This window comes from Heteronotia binoei, chromosome 13 (genome assembly GCF_032191835.1).
Source record: "Heteronotia binoei isolate CCM8104 ecotype False Entrance Well chromosome 13, APGP_CSIRO_Hbin_v1, whole genome shotgun sequence".
NCBI lineage: Eukaryota > Metazoa > Chordata > Lepidosauria > Squamata > Gekkonidae > Heteronotia > Heteronotia binoei.
Window position 1 is genome coordinate 40,531,198 of NC_083235.1, and position 24,487 is coordinate 40,555,684.

Genomic DNA, 24,487 nt, shown 5'->3' on the forward strand with positions numbered 1-24,487 from the left:
TTCCAAGTGCATTACTTTGCACTTGGCCACACTGAACTGCATCTGCCACGTTGACGCCCACTCACCCAGCCTCAACAGGTCCCTTTGGAGTTCCTCACAATCCTCTCTGGTTCTCACTACCCTGAACAATTTAGTGTCATCCACAAACTTGGCACCTTCACTGCTCACTCCCAACTCTAAATCATTTATGAACAAGTTAAAGAGCATGGGACCCAGTACCGAGCCCTGCAGCACCCCACTGCTTACCGTCCTCCATTGCGAAAACTGCCCATTTATACTCACTCTCTGCTTCCTATTACTCAGCCGGTTTTTGATCCACAAGAGGACCTGTCCTTTTACTCCATGACTCTCAAGCTTTCTAAGGAGCCTTTGATGAGGAACTTTATCAAAAGCTTTCTGGAAGTCAAGGTAAAAAACATCTATTGGGTCTCCTTTGTCCACGTTTGTTTACCCACTCAAAGAAATGTTAGTGAGGCAAGTTCTTCCTTACAAAACCCATGCTGAGTCTTCCTCAATAACCCGTGTTCATCAATGTGCCTACTTATTCTGTCCTTGATAATGCTTTCTACCAACTTTCCTGGTATTGAAGTCAGACTGACTGGCCTGTAATTTCCTGGATCTCCTCTGGAACCCTTTTTAAAGATGGGGGTGACATTTGCTACCTTCCAGTCCTCAGGAACGGAGGCAGATTTCAATGAAAGATTACAGATTTTTGTCAATAGATCTACAAGTTCAACTTTGAGTTCTTTCAGAACTCTCGGATGTATGCCATCCGGACCCGGTGACTTATTAGTTTTTAATTTGTCTATCAGTTGTAGGACCTCCTCTTTTGTCACCTCAATCTGACTCAGGTCTTTCAACACCCCTTCCAAAATTAGTGGTTCTGGGGCAGGCAAAAAGTTCTCATCTTCCACAGTGAAGATGGAGGCAAAAAATGCATTCAGCTTCTCAGCCATTTCCCTATCCTCCTTCAGTAATCCTTTTACCCCATGGTCATCCAAGGGCCCCACTGCCTCCCTGGCTGTTTTCCTACTTCTAATATATTTGAAGAAATTTTTATTGTTGGTCTTTATGTTTTTTGCAATATGCTCCTCGTAGTCCCTTTTTGCCTGCCTGATCACAGTCTTGCATTTGATTTGCCACAGCCTGTGTTCCCTTTTATTCATCTCACTTGGATTAGCTTTCCACCGCTTAAAGGAGTCCTTCTTACCTTTTACAGCTTCCATTACTTTGTTTGTTAACCATGCAGGCCTTTTCTTATACCTGTCTGTGCCTTTCCTAACTTGTGGTATATATTTTGAGCTTCTAGGATTGTAGTTTTAAATAGCCTCCAAGCTTCCCCAAGGGTTTTGACTGTATTTACCTTTCCTTTCAGTTTCCTCTTCACATGTCTCCTCATCTCAGAGAATTTACCCCTTTTAAAGTTAAACGTGGTTGTGCTGGTCTTTTGGGGCAACTCTCTATACAAATGGTGAAATCAATAATGTTATGGTCACTGCTCCCAAGCGGTGCGATCACTTTTACATCTCTCACCAAGTCTTGGGCATTACTTAGGACCAAATCCAGGATCGCCCCACCCCTGGTAGGTTCTGAGACCATCTGTTCCATAGCACAGTCACTGAGAGCATCAAGAAACTCCATCTCTTTCTCTCGACTAGAACACATATTGACCCAATCAATCTGCGGGTAGTAAAAATCACCTATGACAACAGTTTTTATGTTTAGCCACTATCTTTAATCCTTCCATCATATTATAATCGTCCTCTATCTTTTGATTTGGTGGGCGATAACAAACTCCCATAGTTAAATTTCTTTTTGGGCCCTCTATTTCAACCCAAAGCATTTCTAGAAGGGAATCTAATTCTCTGACCTCAGTCTCACTGGACCGTATATCCTCTCTGACATACAGAGCCACCCCACCTCCAACCCTTCCCTCCCTATCCTTCCGATATAACTTATATCCAGGAATCACCGTGCCCCACTGATTCTCCTCATTCCACCAAGTTTCTGAAATTCCCACAATGTCTATGTTTTCTCCCAACACTAAGCATTCCAATTCACCAATTTTACTTCAAACACTTCTAGCATTTGCATACAAACATCTATAATTTCCCATGCACGCTAGGCCCGCCACTTTCTTCCTGCCGCCTCGGGACTCTGGCAGACAGTCCATACTGCTTGTCACCATCACAGTGGACAACTCTGATCCATTACCCGGTAGAAAAATAGCCGCCTACCCTTCATCTCTTTGAGACGAGTCCTCCCGAACCAGAGACATTTCATCTCCTGTCGGCTTTCCCCCAAGATTTAGTTTAAAAACTGCTCTGCCACCTTTTTGATTTTAAGTGCCAGCAGCCTGGTTCCATCCGGGGACAAGTGGAGACCGTCTCTTTTGTACAGCTCCCGCTTATTCCAGAAAGCATCCCAGTGCCTAATAAACTTAAACCCTTCCTCCTTACACCATCGTCTCATCTACATTTGTGCCTGTCTCTCCTGCCCTGCACATGGAACATGTAGGACTTCCGAGAAGGCTACCTTGGAGGTCCTGGCCTTAAGTCTCCCACCTAGCAGCCTAAATTTTTCCTCCAGGACCTCACGACTGCATTTCCCACATCGTTGGTGCCAACATGCACCACGACCACAGGTTCTTCCCCAGCACTGTCTATCAGCCTATCTACTACATGCGTAATGTCCACTATCTTCGCACCAGGCAGGCAAGTCACCATACGGTCAGTACGCGGTTTTGCCACCCAGCTGTCTACTTGCCTAAGGATCGAATCACCAACTACCAAACCCCCCCTCTCCCCCTGCCCAGGGATGGTTCCTTGGCGCGAAAGGATTCCCGCTCACCAACCGAAGAAGAGGTCCCTTCTGAGAGCGCATTCCCCTTATCCTCAGCACGGTGCCCTCTTCCCTCTCGACCCTCACACTCTATGGCAGCAACAGGGCTGCTACGTTCAGAGCGGGGCTCATCTAATACGCCCCTGAGAGTCTTCCCCAAGTGCTTAACTGACCGTCTTTGCTTCCCCAGGGCAGTCACCTCGGCCTCAAGGGTATAAACTCGTTCCCTGAGGACCAGGAGCTCCTTGCATCGAGCACACACCCAAGACTTCTGTCCTTTGGGCAGATAGTCGTACATGTGACACTCAGTGCAAAATGCTGGAAAGCCCCCACCCCCCCTGCTGGCATTCTATCTTCATGATATATATATATATATATTTTAAAATATACAGTCCTCTTTAAATGCTGTTTGTTTAAGTGGCTCCCCTTCTAGAGGGTCAATTTACCTCATTGGGAGAACAAGGAAATCAGGGCTCTGGGTTCCTGGTCCTTAGAGAGCCCCTAGGCAAAGAGTCACAGGCCAAGAGCCTTTAGCTCTCGCCCTTCGGCAGCTTAAAATGCAAAGAGGGTGGAGCAGAGGCACTCCTAAGCAATCAGCAGCAATCACTCTCAATCTCTTTCACCTTTAGCCCACTCAACCAAACAAAGAGCAGTTCCCCAGCTATCACAACTCAGAATTTTAGGCAGTCCCACAAACCTCAGAATGAAGTCTTTCAAATTTATCATAATTTATCCCCTGGTGCTGCACTCAATGTGATGCAGGCCAAGATACCAAATGATTATTGCAGGGAAAGAACTAAAGTGATAAAGCTGGCCTTCATTGTAACAAACCAAGACAGGCAGCCCAATCCTGAGAACCGCCATGTAGCTGTGTTTGAGTGCAAAACTAGTGTAGGCGGACGCAGTCGGCTCCCAAAGGGGAGATGTTACGCCATGGGCGGAGGGGGAGTGCGGGCCCAATGAGTGAGAGAGAAGCTGTCGCCATGGTGATTCCGCACATGTGCACGCCGTTGGCCCACTGCCGAGGCGGGGGTGGGGGAGACACAGGCTCACGCGGGACCATGGGATTGGCCAGCTCGTTGCATGTGATCAGGAGACGGGGTGGAAAGTGTGCCCCTGAGAGGCCGTCAATCCTCTCCCACCCTCCTGCTATCAGAGACTCTGCCAATGGCAGACAGATGGGCAGAGGCATGCGCAGACAAACAAAAACCACAAATTGCAGGAGTTCGCTGCCCTAAACAGTGGCTGGAATGTGTGTCTGGGAGTGGGCAGACCACAAAGTCTAAAAGACACCCCCCACAACCACCCAGAGCCCCCCTGGTGTTGCCCTGCCTCTGCCCCCTGCTATGTGCAAAAAACAACTCTCCTGGGGGCCGCAGAACTTAAGAGTGCGAGCCGCTAGGCATGCATCCACTTCATCACCACCCCCCTTTGTGCCCTGCACACAACAGCCCAAACTAAATCTGCCCACCCTCCAAGGCATTCCTTCAGAGAGGCCACTGACAGAGTGGGGGGGTTGCCCAGGGAATGTGAAGCAGATGCCAAGCAGAAAAGACACAGAGGGCACAGCTCAGACTTTATTTTTCCGGAACAGAGTGCAACAGTTTCTCTGGTGCGCACTGGACAGTTTCGCCATGGGCGGTGCTCCATTCAGAGCAGCGGGCAGAAACAGCTGAGGGAGTGGAGGGGGAGTGGAGCCACACATGGAAGCTTCTGTGTTGGGATTCCCACCTGCAAAACAGAGATCAAGAGCACCTGCAGGGGCGGCAGCTGGAGGAGCAGGCTGCGTTTCAACCGGATGCTCTCTTAAAGGGACAGTCTCCGACCCACCTTCCCGCATCGGGGCAGCTGCCAGGGGTGGGAACGCAGCTGAGGGCAGCCCAAGGGAAGGGAGCAGGCAGCAGCACAGGGGAGCGGGGTTAGCAAATGCCCCCTGCCAGAGCCCACTGTCTGGTTCAAGTGCCAGAGACACTCACACATCACCCCTTCTAGAGCGAGGGGAGGGGGAGGACAGTTGGTGCACAATTGAACTTACCCAGCCATGGTGACAGTCCTCGCATGCAGATCCTCTGGGAGCCGGGAACCTGTGGAGACCTGGAAACAAGAGCAGTTAGCCCTGGGGGAGAGACCTCGCTCTCCCCCTTGCAAGTCAAAGATACTGTCAAAGCAACCGCACAGTGAAAAACCCATCACCAACGTGCCTGCCTGTCCCTCGCTCTAAGTCCACATGGCAGGGAGCTCCCCCACAGAGCTTCCCACCACACGAAGCTGTCCCTAACAACTGAGTTGTGCAAGGCCAGAGCGGAAGTATTTCTAGGAGGGAGGGGGACCATGATTGGGTGTTGGGGAGAGGGCTCGTCAGCCCGAGGCGTGAGGGGATTGATGAGGCAATAACACCGCTCCCTAAGGGGTTTGCGAGCTTCCGTGGCAGTGAAGCGACCTTTGTTTTTGGTTTCAATGAGTGCCTATGGGACACACCGCTGTTTTTGCAGACGTAACGTTGCACCTCTTGAGAGGGGCCGTGTCATGACCTGAACCTATCAGGAAGCCGCCTAGGCCTGGCTGCGCTTCCAACTCCTCCCCCTCCTGCACACCACACTCTACTGCACTTCTGCCAACGCTTGGGCGCAGCCCTCAGGCACCGCTGCTCTCGGGCAGAGCAGCGCTCTGGTGGCACCCCGCCTAAGTTACTCCCCTCCCCCGTGGCGGGGCCAGACTTATGTGGGCACAAATTCTACTTGCGCCAACGTAGCGGATCATCTGCTCCCAAAAGACTTTCCACCACACCCCCCCCCCCTTATGATTGTGCTCTAAATGATCATCTGCAAGCCAAATCCTGCTTTTACAAACTAATTGTAGTTAAAGAAACTATGGCATTGTGCTGCATCTGAATGGAGCCACTGTTATCAAATACTTTATATATTCAAAGTGAAGTGACTTACAGAGGAAAACATAAAATACCTAAAAGGTAATCAAATAGCATAAGTGACAGATATTTTAAAAGTAGTAACGATTTTATTCATTTTGCATGTTTCTGTGGCTGTTTTTGATAAGGCTCCCAAAGCAGCTTAAAAAGGTAAAAGCTTGTTTCATTGCATTGTGCATTAAACTACAACAGCCACCCTGAACCAAGAGGAAAGGTGACGTTTTAATATATAAAAAACAACAAAACACTTTCACCTGCAGAGTGCAACAAACCAGCCATAGCTAGCCCACTACAGCATTAACATCCGAAGTTCAACCTCAAAAAAGAAAAAAAAAAAGAACAGGAAAGGAAAGGAAAGGAAAACAAAACAAAACAAAACAAAACCCAACAATGACAACAAAAACCAAACAAATCAGTATCACTTTTATCAAGTGAAAACTTTAGTAGACAAAGTGTATCTGTGGAAAAAGAAAAGAAAAGGAATCAAGCAAGTCTCACAAAGGAGGCAACTGAAGTCTTGCAGTCACCACCAAGAAGTCCCTTTTCCCATGTAACCACCTGCCAAACCTCTGGTGGCTGAAGAACATGGAAGAAGTAATCTTCACAATATTTGGTAGATTCATGCTGAGGGATGCATAGGCAATCCATAAACACCTGAGAAAACAAGAATGCCTCACGCAGTCCTCTATAAACACCTACACTTTTAAGCACTCAAATGCTCGATTCGGAAGTCTTGTGGGGGTAACCACCAAGAAGGGGTGGGGGTAACCACCAAGAAGGCCAATGTTCAGGGTTGGATTCAGACTAAAATTTTCATTGGCAGAGTGGAACTTTCCTGCCTTCCTCTTCCATGGATTGGCAAGATCGGGTACCCTGCCTTGAGAAACAACATGAGGTGGGCCTGCAGCAAGAAAGGAGAACTGGTGGAAACTGCCAAATTAGTCTAGATTCTTCCCTCAGTTTCCTAAATCAAAAGACACTCTCTTACTTATAGGAAGAGTAGCTATCTGAGGTATACAACATCCAGGCTTTTTGTGAACAAAAAGAAATGGAAATCACAGAATACAACAGCAGTAGTAAGAAAAATGCTCATTACTATTTATAAAAAATTGAAAGCGCAATAATTGTAATTCTAAACACAATTTCATCCATCTAGACTCACTCTCTTCAATGGATTTAGAAGGGTGTATGTAACTCTGTTTAGGATTCCACTGTTAAGTCTACTGGAATGATCAAAGTACTCATGGATTTTAATTATTCAAGATGGTTGGAGAAAACTAGGTCAGCATTCTTTCACTAAAAGCAAATTAAGAAACCACCTCAAGAGAAGTCAAGAAACTACAAAACCATTTGAGTAAGAAGCAATCCCACCATCAAATTTGAATACACACTTAGCTTTTCATGAAGCAATGCTAGCAATGGAAGGAAATGAAACATCCTATTTTTTTACCCTTGCCCCTTTCTTCCTAGAAAAATCAAAAGTTTGAACACTGTTCTGTGTCACTTAGGTTGGTTCTAATTAAAGCTATAATATGGCTTTCATTTTTTAAGTCTAGATCAATGGCCTTCAATCTTTCAAAACCCAGAATCCACCTTTAAGCTCAGGCAGCAAATGACAAGCCAGTTTTTAAACCTACCAGTGCTAAAAAGAAATTCTCCCCATTGCTTGAGTGATCTGGCCTTACTCTTCTGATGACATGAACACATGACATGCAAGACCAGCAACTCTCCTGGGCCTCAAACAGAGCATGCTCACACCAGTAAAGGTAAAGGTACTCCCCTGTGCAATTACCAGTCATTTCCAACTCTGGGGCGTTGCATCATGATGTTTTCACGGCAGACTTTTTACGGGATGGTTTGACATTACCTTCCCCAGTCATCTACACTTTCCCCTCAGCAAGCTGGGTACTCATTTTACCAACCTGGGAAGGATGGAAGGCTGAGTCAACCTTGTCTGGAGTGGCTGGGGACCAAAGCTGGAACCCTCTACATGCAAAGACAGGCAGGAGGCATAGACTCCATGTCTCTATGTAGGTGTCTTTTGCCTTTCTGGGAAGAAACAGCAAAGTACAAAGGCATCATGCTTGATGTATAAGCTTCCTTACTCATGAATAAGTCAAACTAAACAAGCATGAAGTTTTGTCATTGCACTGTTTCTCTTGTACTTTCAAAAGACCTACAATGAATGTGTGACCCCATAATTTTAAAAAGAAAATTTGCATTGCAAAGTAAGATACAAGAACTATCCATGAACCAGCACAAACTTGTAGGGGCAGGCATCCCATTTTCCCATTACCCCCACCCCACTACTCCCCGTGGTAGCCTCCATAATTTCTTGCACTTTATTCCATTTTCTCCTACCCACCCACCAGCCAGCTTCTCTTTATCTGTTCCTTGCCCTCCCCTAGGCTTCAGCTTTACCTCCCAACTTTCTCCCCAATGGAGAACTACAGCAGTTTACATCCTTCTCTGCTACCCCATTTTATCTTCACAACAACCCTGTGAGGTAGATTAAGCTGAGTGTGTGGCCCAATGTGACCTTCCACAGCAAAGTGGGGATTCAAACCTGGGTCTCTCTGACCCTAGTATTAAAATCTAACCACTACACCAAATTGTCTTGTATGGGGTGACAGCTGTTGAACAGTAGCAAGCAGCTGGGCCTGGGTAAGTCAAGCAACTGGCATAGTAGATGAAAAAGACGACCGTAGATTTATACCCTGCCCTTCTCTCTGAATCAGAGTCAGAGCAGTTTATAATCTCCTTTATCTTCTTCCCCCACAACAGACACCCTGTGAGGTGGGTGGGGCTGAGAGAGCTCTCCCAGAAGCTGTCCTTTTAAGGACAACTCTGCAAGAGCTATGGCTGATCCAAGGCCATTCCAGCAGCTGCAAGTGGAGAAGTGGGGAATCAAATGTGGTAGCAGCGGTTGCTGCTGGGCTAGATCCAATGAATCCTGCCTCAAAGGCCAAAACAGTTCTGGAAAAGGGCCTTGCCACCTCTGCTTTGACTTTTACTGACAGAAACCAGGGTTTAAAGGTTTGCAATACTACCATAGTTGCCTAGTAATGGCAACTGAGATGGCGTCCATTTCTTTAAGGTATAGGAGCTGATTCTATTGTTTTGGGGTGATTTAATCTAACATTTATATTTCAGATTTAAAATTGCTTCTTTCAGGTTTGTAGAAGCTCTGTCTTTTCTGTTCATGACCCCGATCTCTTGATTTAAGTATCCACAAATGGAACCATGTTGAGAATTAAATATATTGACAGGCAGTGAACTCACAAGGACTTCCGAAGAGGTATCTCATTTCCCCCTACCCCAATATTTCTTCTTTCTCTATCCAGAAAACCCCCATGGACTCTCCCCTTTTCCTGCTTTCATCTCTCCTTCCTACCCACCAGCCAACCTACCTTTATCCATCCTGTGTCTCCGACTTTCCCTCAGTGTCTCCTCCTAGGAGCCTCTACCTGGGAAACCTGACCAAATTGGGCCCAGTTGTACAGTGCTTACCACTGAGCTATCCATTGGTGCAACCCAGTGGTGCAGTGGGGAACCCAGAAGGACTTTCAGGGGGCACCTCACTTTCCCCAATCTCCTTACCACACTAGTCCCTTTTCCCCTCCTCATGGCAATCTTTTCTTCCTTCCTTTTCTCCTTCCAACCCACCCAGGGCCAGTTCCTGGTTTTGGGAGGCCTTGAGCAGACAGTGCCCAGGGGTCCTGTGTCCACTACAAAGCTCTCTACTTGTCCACCCACCAATATGTCCACACTTGCTTGCGTATCATTTTCCTACCACTGGCAAGGTATTCCACTATCTGCAGTAACAGCTACTGACACTGTCTGCATACCCTTTCCCTAATGATGCTGAATGGTGGGTAAAGCCAGGAGTGCCACTCCTGTGGCCATTAAGAATGCTGATGCTTTGGGCACCACCCACATGCCCTTCTCCAGAAGTGGTAGGCAGCCTAAACAGCTGGGAGCACAGATGATAAAGTACTCTCAAGCAGGCAGTGGAAGGGTACAAATGTAGGCATCAGAGGAGATAAGCGAGTAGGAAGTCAGCAGCAGCAGTGGGCCCACAAGAAGCCATGCACCCTGGCAGCTGTCCCACTTCAGGGTATGCTGATGCTGGCTCTGCCCCTTCCCACTAACCTAACTTTTATCCACCCCATCCATCTTTAGTTATATTTATTTACTTCATTTATACCTGCCTCTCTCCCCAGTGGGGTCCCAAAGCAGCTTACATCATTTTCCTCATCTCAATATCCTCAAACAACCCAGTGAGGTAGTTTAGGCTAAGAATGTCAATTTGGCCCAAGATCACCTCCAAGAGCTTTCATGGCAGTGATTCAAACCTGGGTCTCCCAGATCCTAGTCTGAAACTATAACTACACCACACTGGCTTTCATAGAGTGAATGCTGTTGAAGAGCAACTGTCACACGGTCCTGGGTGATAAGCCACATGGTATCAAGATGCTGAGTGGTTGCTGCCAGGCCTGACCTTGATGAATCCTCCCACAAATGTCAAAACAGCCCTGGAAAGGTCCCTCCCTCTTGCCTTTTACCAACTGAAACAAATGTTCAAAATTCTGTTGTGGTTGCTTAGCACCCTTCCCCCCTGACACTGTGGAGGCATTAGTTTCTCGTAGGTAAAGGCATTACTTTTATTACTCTGCAGGGTTTTAATTACCACCCCCAACCAGCACTTTTTTAAAGGTTGGAGATCTGTCTTTTCTGTTCACATTCCCAATCTCTGGATTTAAGTATACATAGATTTGGTCATGCTGAAAATTAGATATTTTGAAAGTTTAAATATTGTACCTGAGAGGTAAATGGTTACAAGGTGTTACATCACATAAGCAGGTATCTGTTGGTCAGAGCAGCCAAAGCATGGCTCTAGAGTTTGCTGGGTGACCTTGAGCCTGTCACTGTCTCTCTCAGCCAGCATTATGTTAAGAGGGGTGGACTTTAATCTGGAGAACAGCGTTCAATTTTACACTCTTCCATATGAAGCCAGATGGGTGACCTTAGGTCAGCCATAGCTCTCAGAGTTCTCAGCCCCTCCCCCGCAAAAAAAGTTTAGCTCACCACCTAGTGGTAGATAATGCTAAAAGAGTTAGAATATAAGGCTGCCAGACAATCTTAGGATCTTTTTGCTATACTACATATGACGATGTATGATGATGATAACAGCAACAATAACCTCACTGTTGTGGGAATAAAATGGAGGAAAGGAGAACCAGGTATACTTTGAGATCCTTGGAGGAAGGGTGGAATAAAAAAAAGTTATAAAGGCAAGATACAGCAATACTGCAGAAACTAAGCAGTCTGCATCATTTCAGTATCTTAAATAGTAGAGCTCCTAAAAGTCATAATGATTTACCAGCTGCAGGTAAAACCAAAAGATCTGTGTTTATGTGTCAAACATAATGAAGATGAACTTTATTCTGTGGTTAATAACACAAATTCAAACAATGTTTTCACATCTCAAGTTTGGCAAAATTAACTAACCAAAGTTAGTGAAGAGGGCTGTATTTGGATCATGTTCTAACCATCTTGGCTTTTAACTAAGCTTTCATCTCTTTTTTCCTCCATTAATTGATCTTGGCCTGTTATCCCTACCTGTTGAGTTTTTATGGCCGTCTTTGGTGTTCAAGACTGTTTTGGTGTTTTTGTTTTTTTATTGATAGACATCTTAAAACAGATTTTTTTTTTTACTGCAGACAAATTAGTTTTATTGAACAACTCTGAATTCCTTTATCAATTAACTGTTTAAAATTTCTCTTATTTATTTTTATTCATTTTTTCCTCTGAGCCACCACAAGCAGAAATCAGGACAGGAGGAATACAAATGTGCTAACAAATATGCATTTGAATTAAATCATGGTTTTACATAACATCTAAATTGCGGTATAAAGACATTCTCTCTAGCGTTCTGTCCTCATATAAATACAGAATTTAGGGGATTGTGATTTAGTTGAACAAATAATACTCTGCAGCTAGCTCAACCTAAAGATTAATCCAGTCCTGTCCTGAAGGTCACAGTCCTTAATGAGAGTCAAAATGATGCAGGTAAGTCTCAGTTTTTAAAAGAATAGTTCAAATGTTATTTATTGTGCCCTCAAAGTTTAAAACATATGGCATAGAATTTAATTTTGGTTTCAGTTCCTGCAAAACGTCTGTCTTACTATATCTTCTCTGTGTATCAATTAAGGAGAGATGCCAGTTTCATCTGCTCTGCAGCACATACCTTCTTCCTCGGTAAGTAGCTCTTTTCATCGGCTTCCAAATGTTTTCCCATCACTCCTTATATTAAACTTTGTAATACTAATTTTCTTAGTGCTATGAATGCAACAACTGGAACATTCACATCCTGACAGAATATTTTGTGTTCTAAACCATGGCTTGCTAAATCTATTGCATCAATTAACCATCTCCCTTTGGGATATGTGTTCAGAAATTAGTATCAAGAAACCAGATGTTTCTATAATAACTTATAAACCTTTGAAATCAATTTTTCATTCTCACCCAACAGCACTTTTTCCAGTTCTGTTTGCTCTTGTCTTATTCCTGGTCTACAGAAGATGAAGTAGTGAAAACTCAAATGATAAAATGGGCAATAAATATGAACAAAGAAATACAAATGGAGACATGGGAACACCTATGGAAGAACTCTATGAAACTATCGACGTGCTACAACATAAAAGAGAACTGTTTTAAAATGTTGTATAGATGGTATATGACACCTAAGAAACTAGCAAAAATGAATAATCAAATTTCAGACAGGTGTTGGAAATGTAAAAAACATGAAGATTCCTTCTACCATATGTGATGGACTTGCGATAAAGCAAAAAATTTTGGGCAAATGATTCAACAAGAGACCGCTAAAATCTTGGGTTATGACATCAAGAGAGCATCAGATATCTTTCTGGTGGGATTACAAATGGAAAGTTTTCCGAAGCAAGATAGGACATTGTTGTGGTACTTGCTTTCAGCTGCAAGGACATTATATGTGCAAATGTGGAAGCAAGATAAAATGCCGGAGAAATGGCACTGGATCTTAAAAGTGTTACACTGGAGTGAAACGGATAAACTTACTAGAATCTTAAAAGATTGTAATTCAGAAAATTTAAGGATGATTGGAAGAAATTTCAAAAATATATTGAAAAACAATGAAAAGTGAAGAGACAGTGATTTTTGATAACATTAACTGATTTTTTTTTTACTGAGAAGATAAAGCTGCAAATATTGACTCTTGTTTTAATATATAATTTAGCAGAAGGTTAGATTATGAGATAAATAGAGGGTTAATTATAATAATAATTTTCACATAGTCTTGGTTTATCTTGTGCTAAGGTAACTAATTTTTAGTGAAGATTTTATAATAAAATATGTTGAAAAGTAATGGAAAGTCACTAAGTGGTTTATGATAATATATCTGAACTTTTAAGGGGAAGATAAAATGGTAATACGGATTTTTGATCTGATATATAACTTAGCAGAAGTTAGACTTTGTGACAAATATAGGGTTAATTTTAATAATCAATATATAGTCTTGATTTATTTTATATTAAGGTAGATAGGAAGAGAAGATTCTACAAGCGTAAATTTTACCTTTCTTTTCTTTTTAATTGTATTACGCACCGGCAGAGGACAAAGAAAAGAGGGCTGGGGGGAGGTGGAAATTTTGTAATGTATTGATCAGTATTTTGAAACTTATATTTGATAAATGTCTTTCAATATGTTGCAAAAATAAAAAAATTGGTTTTAAACAAAAAAGAAACCAGATGTTTCTCATAATGTTAGTAGCAGCTACAGGGCACTGACTGACCCTTACAGCTTTGTCCCTTTGCTTCCCATTGCTGCCCTTGTAGGAGGATAAGCTCCCTTTCTACTCTTAGATTGCAGAAGAGGGAGAAAGAACTTCAGCCCCTGCCATCAGCCAGGATCCAAAGGCTACCGAGAGGTTGCATCTGCCCTTCCTCCCACAAAGGACCTCATAGCAAAATGAAGAGCAGCCGGCCTCCAGAGGATAAAAAGCCGCTCCTCCCGTCCACTCAGAAAGACAATCTACTGCAACTGAGAATGCAGCAGCACTCCAGGTTGCAGGACAGCTGTACCACTGCTACCAAAGCAAGACTATTAGTGAGGGAAGACCAACCTGGCCCAAGTGAATATAAATTCTGAATGATCTCATCTCTTTCCATCAGTCCACTTGCCTTGAGCATTTTCTATAGACCAGGCCTCATTTTGGGCAGGCGCTCACAGGAACAGAGCTCCAGAACCTCTAAATTTTAATGTGCTCTTTATTTCTTACCCCCCCAATACCTCCCCCCCCCAAAAAAAAAGTGCAACCCCCCTATGAGAATTTTTCTGGATTCTAAGATTTGACAAAACTTTCTAATATTTCCCCCCACAAAAAATGGGAAAAGAACCCAAACATATAAAGCAAACAGATGGAAATCTTCATCATGCCACTGTGGCCGCATAGGAGAAAGTAATTTAAAAAGTATGATGGGAGGAAGGTCTTATTATGCCAATCATGATTCAAGAAGCATTTTAAGGTAATTGCTGAGCTGATACATTTTAGTACACCTTCTGGTGATGTCAGGGGTGTGTGGCATATGCAATTGAGTTGTGCTAATGAGCTGCGGCACCTCTTTTTCTACAAAATGACCCCTGATATAGACACCCAGAATTCTGAAATTTTCTTACTTTGCTTCTTCATCTCTGGCAATGAACATAGACATATGATTGGTCACTGATGCCATCTGCAAGATCTCAAGAGCTCTGTAAGGTTGGAAGAAAGGAGTGAGAGTTAATTGTACTGCATTTTCCAGTTAAAAGCAAGGTTTCAATCATCATAATGGCCAGGGCTCATTTTGTAGAAAAACAGGTGGTGGAGCTCATCCAGGGATTGTTATGCAGCTGCACATACTATTCAATGGACAAGGAGGTGGAACTCTCAGAAAAGTTCAGGAGCTGTGCTCCTGTGAGCTCCCACTGAATCCGAGGCCTGATATTGGCATATATGCTTTTGACACCACTGCTAGCCTAGTAATTCTGTGATCCCAAGTATCTCAGCTCAGAAATAGGTTCTGCTGAAAATCATGCACTCTTCATTCTCAATATAATACATTATCCTACATACACCTATATATTAAAAGTTATCATCATTACACATCACATTTTCAAATGCAAAACAGAATATAAATAAAATTATTTAACATGACACTTTAATGAAATGTTAGTGCATAGAACCAATACTGCAGAGGTACTGCAAAGACAGGTTTCTGATGTGTTTCTCTCAGAAGACTGGTCTTTGACAGAAGATTGGTCTTTTTGTGCAGGCCTTTTCACGTTCATAAGTCAAACATAAAGATACAGAGCTGGATCCAATGAACCATGAACTGATGGGATGGATCCCTTTCCCTTACTACCTCCTACACACTTTGAAAAAATGCTCCTGAGTCGAGGGGTGTTCATGAACAGAGTAAGATGCGGCACAATACATACACCCACCTGCATCTCATATGAACCAAGCAAGAGTTTTTGCAAGACCAGAGGAGGAGATTGCTGATTTCCCTCCAAGCTTCAGCACTGGTGTCCTTGGGAGGGAGGGTGTTCTCTTAACAGTTAATTTGATCCTACTTATAGAAGAGCCAGTTTGGTGTAGTGATTAAGTATGTAGACTCTAATCCAGTTTGATTCTCCACTCCTCCACATTCACCTGCTGAGTGACCTTGGGTCAGTCACAGTTCTTGAAAGAGCGGATCTCAATAGCAGTTCTCTCAAGAGCTCTCTCGGCCCCACCTACCTCACAGTGTGTCTGTTGTGGGGAGGGGAAGGAAAAGGAGATTGAAAGCCACTCTGAGACTCCAAGTGAAGGCAGGGATATAAATCCAATCTCTTCTAGGTTTGGATCCAATGTTGCCAGGTCTGATTCAGGAAATATTTGGGGACTTAAGGAATGGAGCAAGAGTAAGGTTGTGACAAGCACAACTGAACTCCAAAAGGAGTTCTGGCCACCACATTAAAGGGACTGAGCTCCTTTTAAATGCTTTCCTGCACTGGAAATAATGGAGGATGGGGCACCTTCTTTTGGGGCTCATAGAACTGGACCCCCAGGTACAATCTTTTGGAAACTGGGGAGGGGCGGAGGGTTTGAGGAGAGGCACTAGATGCTATGCTGAAAATTTGGTACCTTTATCTCTAAAACAACAGCTCCCTGGAGCCTTAGATACAGATCAATTCTTCATTATACCCTATGGAGACCGGTCTCCATAAATGCCCAGTGGACATTCACATCCACCTACCCCTGCTTTCTGATAACCCTAAAGTGGGGGGAGGTCCTCCAAACCAGGGGATCCCCTGCCCCGAACTGGGGATTGGCAACTTTAGAAGGAACTTCAACATACTCAACAGGGGAGTACTCTGATTTCCCCCCAGCTACATGTGTTGCATATAGAGACTCATGACTGCAGGTATATGATGCCACTAGGTCTGTTTTAGGCATAGTTTTAATTTGTTTGTTGAATTATATTTCTAATTTATAAATGCCTATGAATACAGGAAAGTTATATATCAAAATGGTTAGTTTAAGAATGAACAACAACATAATTATCCACTGGCAAGAAGTTGCTATGACTATCTTCAGGAGTCTCCTACCTGCAGAGCACTATGTATCACATAAGAAATATTTTGCCACCATAAACCATTTAGCTTTTTTGTGCTTTTAAAAGTTATGCTTAATAACTTAACACAAGGTCATGACTTCAAAAGAAACCTGATGGGTTCCATATTGCCCACTTTTGGAATTACTCAATTAAGAAGTCTAAGCAAAACCACTAAATTCTGGTGTTAGCAGATATTGTGCCAGTAACCTCAAAAAGGTTTGCATTTCTTCATTAGAGATTTAGTTGGGACCAGAACACTAACAAAACATTGTTCAACCTGTTTTTAAACTATTTGGCCCCAGCTCTGTTTGAAATTGATGTACATTTCCCCAAAATTGCCCAGTGCCACATCCCAATCTTATTACACGCAGACAATGCTGTTTTGCTCTCATGTTCCCAAATTGGTCTGAAGTGTCGTTTACACCAATGTTTGACTTATATTGTTAATAATTTATAAAACATACCTTTCATTAGTTACGCCAACTAAGTTTTCTCCGTTGACTTCTAAAATCAAGTCTCCAACAAGCAACTGACCTTAAATAGAAAGAAGCTAATAAGGCTTTTTGAATTTTCAAGGAAAAACTAAACACAATTATATACCACTGCTTCCAAACTGCAAGACACTGTTTTTACCAGGTTTACCAAGTAATATAATTTAAGAATTATTCCTAATGTACTTCCAAGAATATATTGGCTCTCTTCCAATTGAGTTCTCCATTGGCTCAAGTCAGCCTTAATGTAAAACTGTGGTTTGCAAAATCTGAAATCAGTTTGTACGTGTTCATTCAAATCCTAGACTCTCAACAAATGGAGGTTTCATCAACTTCATTCTGACCACACATCTCTGTAGCCAGGAAGTGTATGAAGGTGGCACCAGGGAACAATCCAGGGTTAAGCCATGATTTTTATGTCTGCATGCTGAATGAAACCATTGTGAAGGCTAACTCTGGTTAACAAGCCAACATTAAACCATGGTTTCAAATCCTGATCTGATAAACCCTGACTATCTGTAGATAGAGGAGAGGCCTATGCTTAGACAATCACACTAGCCACAGCACCATGATACTATATGACTGCTGAACTGAACCATTGTATTCATTTACAACATTATTTTGCTGCCTTTTCGCTCAATGTAGGACTCCCAAGGAAGCAAAAATATTAATTAATACCAACTTTAAAAATACACCACATATACACACATGTATTATCCATTAAGCATCTATTCAGCACTTTCACAATTCTATGTAGCACTGAATATCACTGTACATATGTGAGGTAGAGGAAGTACGATCCTTATAACATGCACCTCATGCCTACCCATCTCTCAGTGCTGCCTGAGGAATATACAAGAGAGCACAATAAAAGGGGAATAACCAATACACAGTGACAAGGCTATGATGACATCCAAGAGAATGTAAAAACAAATTATTTACTATCTATTGCAGCCATCCCACCAGGTAATATCTTCTTTATGAAAATTCCCCAGTCTTCTTCAGATTGCTCTTGATAGCCCCCAATAATTTCAATGCCTGTTGAGCAAGCAAACAAAGTAAGAGATAAACAGGATATTTTCTCCACAGCAACAACCATACAGGATTTAATTACAAAATACTTCTAAAGACTGCAATCCCTGTCTACTTCAGAATGAACTTCAAGTGCCGAGAAGGAACACAGCAGCACTCCTAGTTTATCAGAGTAAAGCAAATACATAATCTAATTACCTAATCCATTTTGGCAGTCCAAAAATGCAACGTGGTGAATAGCTCGATTGATTCCATGAGGATTCATAACAGCCCTTGGAAAACAAAGGGAGAAAGGCAGATTTCATAGCTGTTGCAGTTTGTGAACGCTCACATGTGTTATTCCTATTTGGAGGGCCTGCACACTCAAACTGATATTTTAAAAGTATGCCAAAACATCCAGTGTGCTCTAGAAACCAGATGAGATTATATTACTTTACCCTAAAAAGAAACAAAATGAATTATACAACTAAAGACTGCAGAAAAGGCTGGGCAAGGGCAACCAAAAACATTTTAGCAAACTGACAAATGATCATCACACTGATTGAAATGATTTTTTTCCCTTTTCTGTTACAGTAGTAACTGTCAATTTAGTAGGCTACAGTCTTTTCTGACAAAGTATTTTAGAGAGCTGGGTATCTAACTAGTTTAAAAAGATGCAATAACCCTAAACAGAGTTATACTCTTCGAAGTTTACTGACTTCAACAGGTTTTTAAAGGGTGCAATTCTGCTCAGGATTGTACAGTCAATTTACCAGTGAAATATTATCAAATAATGGCCAAGTACTTTTAAACCAGTTGCTTCATTTACAGTGCGGTACTATAACACAAGTTATACCCTCTTCTTAAGTCTACCGAAGCCAAAAAGCTTAGAAAAGAATTGCACTGCTAGAATTACAGTAAAATAACTTTAATCCTCAGCAGCCAAACCTTGCAAAATTCTGAGGAACATGCCAATCACAGTTGTGACCCATCCCCCATTCCCCAGTGGTCCTGCAGACTCAGTAGCACCTTAAAGCAACAGGCTTGGGGACCACCAGTAAGGCCACAAAATGCCTGAAAATCATATGTGGGCTATTTACCAACAGGTAAATCTGGGCTAATCCCTGACCTAGTCCTATGGGTAGCACACCTGGCCTTCAGAGGCCAGTTCTACCATCCATTATTTAGAGCACACACCTTTCCCAAGCTGGTTGGTGATACACCTACACTTTAAAAAGCTATTATTTTCAGAGAGAGGTAGACCAGGCCTCTGATGTATTAAGTTTTAAAGTTTAAAAGGTTAATGTGCTGTAGACCATCTAAGGCCTTTCTGTTCTCTCTCTCTCTCCCTCCTCTCATTTTAATTTCACATGGAAAAGTTAGGAGGGGCATGATTATAGTTTTAATTAAATCTTGAGAGTATTGTTTTAATGTTTCTGGAACAATCTTGATATGTAATGACAATTATTATGCTCCTTTTGACTTTTCCATACAGAATTAAAAAGGGGGGGGAAGAGAAAATCCATATTAAATTAAAATGATAATTTTGCATTAGTAACAACCCTAATTCAAGATGGCAAGTAAGATTCTGACTGGACCTACTTAAAGATTGTTGTCACAATTTAGTGCAGGGGTGTCAAATTCATTTGTTATGAGGGCCGGATCTGACATAAATGAGACCTCGTTGGGCTGGGCTGGGCTGTGTTGGGCTGAACCACGTGTGTACCTATTTAAGATTAGATAGCAGAGATATAAACTTTTTAAAGGACACAATTCAAACATGCTTAAAATGTTAGCACTCGTTGATCTTAAAGGTGCTTTCTTTGTATTTCTCCCATGGGATCCAGGGAACTGGGCAAAGGAAGCTCTGCCTCTTCCCCTCCTCCCCAGGGGACCAGGAGGGGGAGGAGCCTCAACCAATGGAGAAAATTGAGGTTTTGCTTTGTAGCTCCTGTGCAATTGAGCAAGCCTTGCAAAGCAAGCTGAGAAGCAGAAGGAAGCAAGAGAGTGGGAGTAGGAAGCAGACAAGAGCCAGTTGCTTGGGGGTCCGATAGGAGCCCTCCAAGGGCCTGATTTGGCCCTCAGGCTGCATGTTTGACACCTCTGTATTGTAGCAGGGAGGAAGAGAGAACACATCTGTTTTTTGTGGAGGGCTAGATCCCTCCAGAAGGTTCTGAGACTGAGGTTCTTCCAAACCCACTAAATGAATAGAGGTTAGATTTGAATAAAGGACTTTGCCATTCACATGGCCACTGTACTATACCAGTTTAAGCTGTGCCAAGCCACAAACTATACTCAGTTGAGATTTTTGTCACAAGACAAGACAGAAAGTCAATATGCTATGAAATTATAATGCTTACTTCATCCCCACTCCTTACAGTCTTGAATTAACATGATTGAAAGGACACAAAAAAGGACTGGTGTTTAAAACATCAAACTGGGAAATTCTTGACGTTAAACTGTTAATTGCGAGCCAGATACCGTAATCTCAGTTCCAAGAAAAGCCTAGACACAGTTATATCCTTCTAAATCCACTGAAGGCAAGGATTGAATTGTTGGCCTAAAAATGATAGCATAAGGGGAGAATATATGCACTTGCTTGCAGCGCAGTGACCAAACACACACAGCAAGGAAAGGAAAGGTCCCCTGTGCAAGCACCAGTCGTTTTGGACTATGGGGTGACGTTGCTTTCACAATGTTTTCACGGCAGACTTTTTACGGGGGTGGTTTGCCATTGCCTTCCCCAGTCATCTACACTTTCCCCCAGCAAGTGTAGATTTTTTACCGACCTCGGAAGGATGGAAGACTGAGTCATCCTCGAGCCGGCTACCTGAACCAGCTTTCGCTGGGATCAAACTCAGGTTGTGAGCAGCTTAGGACTGCAGTACTACAGCTTGAACACTCTGCATCACAGGACCAAGCACACACAGCAAAGTCCCCTCTTATTTCCTTCTGCATGAGCTATTGTAAATATGTACTCATCATGAAGTCAACAAGGAAACTCCAGCTGGCACAAAATGCTGCACACCGAGAGGTAGGCAGAATGCGTACTATAAACATTCGGCAGTCACTCCATTGGATACCAATTCGTTACCAGGTTCACTTCAAGGAACTGTTTATCACCTAAAAAGCCTTTCAAGGTCTTGGACCTTCACACCTATGGGACCGTCTCTCCTGTTCACTCATCTAAGCTAAGCCTCCCCTGCAAAAGGGTAAGATTGGCAGGGTGACAGAGGCCCATACAGATGCATTTTTTGTTGCAGAATGGCCTGCCTGAGGAAATCAAGACGGCTCTCAAACGTCTGTTATCCTGCAAGCTGTGTAAAACATATTTGTTCAGGACAGCACTTCCATAAAGGAAATAGAGCTGTAGAGCTGTAGTATAAAGTAATGAATGGGGCTGTTTAAAGAGAAAAAGGCTGTAGTCTGTGCCACCGTTTACAGTTCATGTTACCTGTTCATTGCACACAGTATCTTGCTCTTCCAGCATTGTTTTCAGCTTCTGCAAATCCATTTTCTTGCACTGTTTATGTCATATCATGGCTGATACCTCTTCTGCCATTGCCTCTAAGTTTTGCAGTCCTAGTCATATTGTATTATTTGTTGGCTGTCTCATGCTATCTGATTGTGTTGTCTTACATGATATAAGCTACCTTGAGTCCTAGCAAGAAAGGCAGGCAATAAATAAAATAAAACACATCCTACACCCACAGAGCAGTTCTAAGCAGATTTACAACCTTTCAAACCCGCTGGCTACAATGGACTTTAGAAGGGTGTAACTCTGCACTGTTAAGACACTACTTATAAGAGTTAACAGTCAATGTACAGAAAATTACTCCAGCAACACAAACTAGAGGTATAGTAATTGCTATGATCTAATACATAAATGTAAAAGTAATCTCCTGTGCAAGCACCAGTCATTTTTGACTCTGGGGTGATGCTGCTTTCACGTTTTCATGGCAGACTTTTTACCGGGTGGTTTGCCATTGCCTTCCCCGGTCATTTACACTTTTACCCCCAGCAAGCCAGGTACTCATTTTACTGACCTCAGAAGGATGGATCTAAGCCTGAGTCAACCATGAGCTGGCTACCTGAACCCAGCTTCTGCCGGGATCGAATTCAAGTCGTGATCAGAGCTTGGAATGCAGTACTGCAGCTTACTACTCTGCGCCATGGGGCTCATATGATCTATTACATGTATAACCACAATACTTACATTGTAGTGGCATGTGTGTCAAGGGATGCCATCCACCTAGGCAAATGTCATTAAAGAAACTGGATCCCAGCCTGATCACAACCAAGTCTGATCAGCTCCTGTGAAGCAGAAGCAACAGCATGCATGCAACCATCATCCAACTGACAATAGTGAAAGTATGTCATAGTAACATTCTGCCAGCAAGAGGGCATGATGCCTCATGGGTGTAACTCCATCTGGAAGTGGTGTGGAAGCATATATTTCTAGGCAAACTACTTTTTATTCTAGCCAAAGCTATTTACTATTGCTGACAAACCAATCATCCCATTTTGCCATGTAGAGCTGTTTAAACTTATAACATTTTCCTTGGGTTTATAGCATGTTGTGGTCCTCCATGCAGTAGAGGGTGCTATGTACCTTTGTGTCTTCCATTGTTCTCTTCTGCAAATAGGTGGACAGAAGTGACATCACCATGAAGACATTCAGAAATCACCATGTACTGGTTGGTTAATAGGGGGTGATGTCACTATGAACTCTGGTGCCATTACTATACTCTCAGCTTTTTTTTCTGCTGAGAGAGCACAGGATACCATCTAGCTAGTAACATTTTAGGCAGAAAGTCATTGCTTTGTAAAATTACAGGTAACACTGATATGGAAAAAAAACAGATATGAAACAAATTTGATTAATGGGATTGCCAGGTTCTACCTGGCGGCTGGTGGGAGGATCCTTGGTCTTCTCCAGGATCTCCTGCTGTGTGCGCAAGATATCATCCAGAAGTGACATCATCATATGGCTGACACTGGGGGTTGATGCTCTAGTTTTGGGCAAAATAGAGTATGAACCTCAATGTGGCTGTTTTCTGTAAGGAACTGATCTGACTTCAGCTTTCCATCTCCTTCCCCCTCCCTGCAGCCTCTATCTAGGAAAAGGACAATCTTTCTCCAGTGGAGACCAAAACAGTGGAGGGAAGCAACCTCAGCTGGATAAAATGACACAGAGTCCATCCTGAAAAGCAGCCATTTTCTCCAGGGGAAGTGATCTCTGCCATCTGGAGATTAGTTGTAATTCTGAGTGATCTCCAGCCCTCAGCTGGAGATTGGCAACAATGGTTCCACAGGAGGAAATTGTCAGTTTGGAGTCTATGGCACTGTACCTGTCCAAGGTCTCACCCCTCCTCAAAACCCACCCTCTCCAGGTTCCACCTCTCAAATCTCCAGGAATTTCCCAACCTTGAGTTGGCAACCCTATCTCCTTCTCAGCCAACCATCCTGGGGCAAGGTTGAGGAGAGGAGGGAGAGACAGGAAAGAGGCAGGAAAGACAGTAAACGTAGGACAATCATGCCCTCTGAGAAAACGATCCTGGTGGCGCTAGGCCTAGTCGCATTATGGTAGCAGTTCCCTGGCTATTTTGGCAGCCTTCAGAAGCTGTGAGTGCTGGGAGGCCATCTATATGGGCCGTTGATGGGGTGGCAGAGATCTGTTGCCAGTAGTGGCTGAGGTCTGTTGCAGTGCTGGTCATTATGCCTTTTGTGAGGCTGCAGTAGAGCAGCAGACCTTTCTGAGGCTGGTGGACAGAGAAGACAGAGAAGCACTGGAGATATAGACTGTTTTAGTGGTTTGTTCAACTTTCCTGGGGCTGCAGTAGGCAGGGGTGTCAGCCAACAGGAGGCCAGAAACAGTGACAGATGGTTTATAAACCAATAGCTCAGTTCTAACCAATGAGGGTGCTCGAGTTTGCCACCACCACAAGGGAATTATGTATAAAGCATTTTCAAATTACAGATTTTGAGCAAAACTTTCATTTCACACATTCCAAAGGGGTGACAGGAAGCCATAGGTTTCCATTGCTTCCCCAAATTGCTCATTAGAAAAACTGAGCAACCTTTCCATGCTATACACTTTGAGCATGAAAACCCTAGTCTAAGAAATATTTAACTTATTCTGAAAGAAAAAAATGTTACATGGGTTTGCTTTTTTTCCCCTTTCAGCCCCCCCCCCCCCCAAAAAAAACCCTAAAACCTTTTTTTCTCCTGGTCAGACTCTCACATTGCTACTTTGGTGATTTGTTTCTCGTGTACCGAATGAGTGTATCAATTAGCCTAGGAAAAGCAATGTGGCAGGCTGTTTAGAAACTCAAGACTTGGATTTGAGAGACGGGGCTCAAATCGCTTTGAAGCTTAAAGGATGACCTTGGGCCAGCCACTTTCTTTCAGCCTAACCCCCCTCACAGAGTCGCTGTTCAGATAAATGCGAGAAACGGAGCACTCATTAGAAGAAGGGCAGGTTAAATACATTGCCAAAACAGAGAGACAGGAGTATACGCTTGATTCTATACAGTAACCGA

The 24,487-nt window shown here is 43.2% G+C and overlaps 1 protein-coding gene across 1 annotated transcript in view; it reads right to left on the reverse strand.

Moving 5' to 3' along the window:
* Nucleotides 1-24,487, reverse strand: part of STXBP4 (syntaxin binding protein 4) — a 240,927-nt gene that overhangs the window by 216,079 nt on the left and 361 nt on the right. Inside the window, exons 2-5 of the mRNA XM_060253551.1 lie at nucleotides 18,165-18,238; nucleotides 17,877-17,972; nucleotides 16,908-16,977; nucleotides 14,483-14,557 (exon numbers count right to left, since the gene is read on the reverse strand). Coding sequence (XP_060109534.1) covers nucleotides 14,483-14,557; nucleotides 16,908-16,977; nucleotides 17,877-17,972; nucleotides 18,165-18,231 — 308 coding nt within the window. The 5' untranslated portion in view covers nucleotides 18,232-18,238. The remainder of the gene's footprint in view (nucleotides 1-14,482; nucleotides 14,558-16,907; nucleotides 16,978-17,876; nucleotides 17,973-18,164; nucleotides 18,239-24,487) is intronic.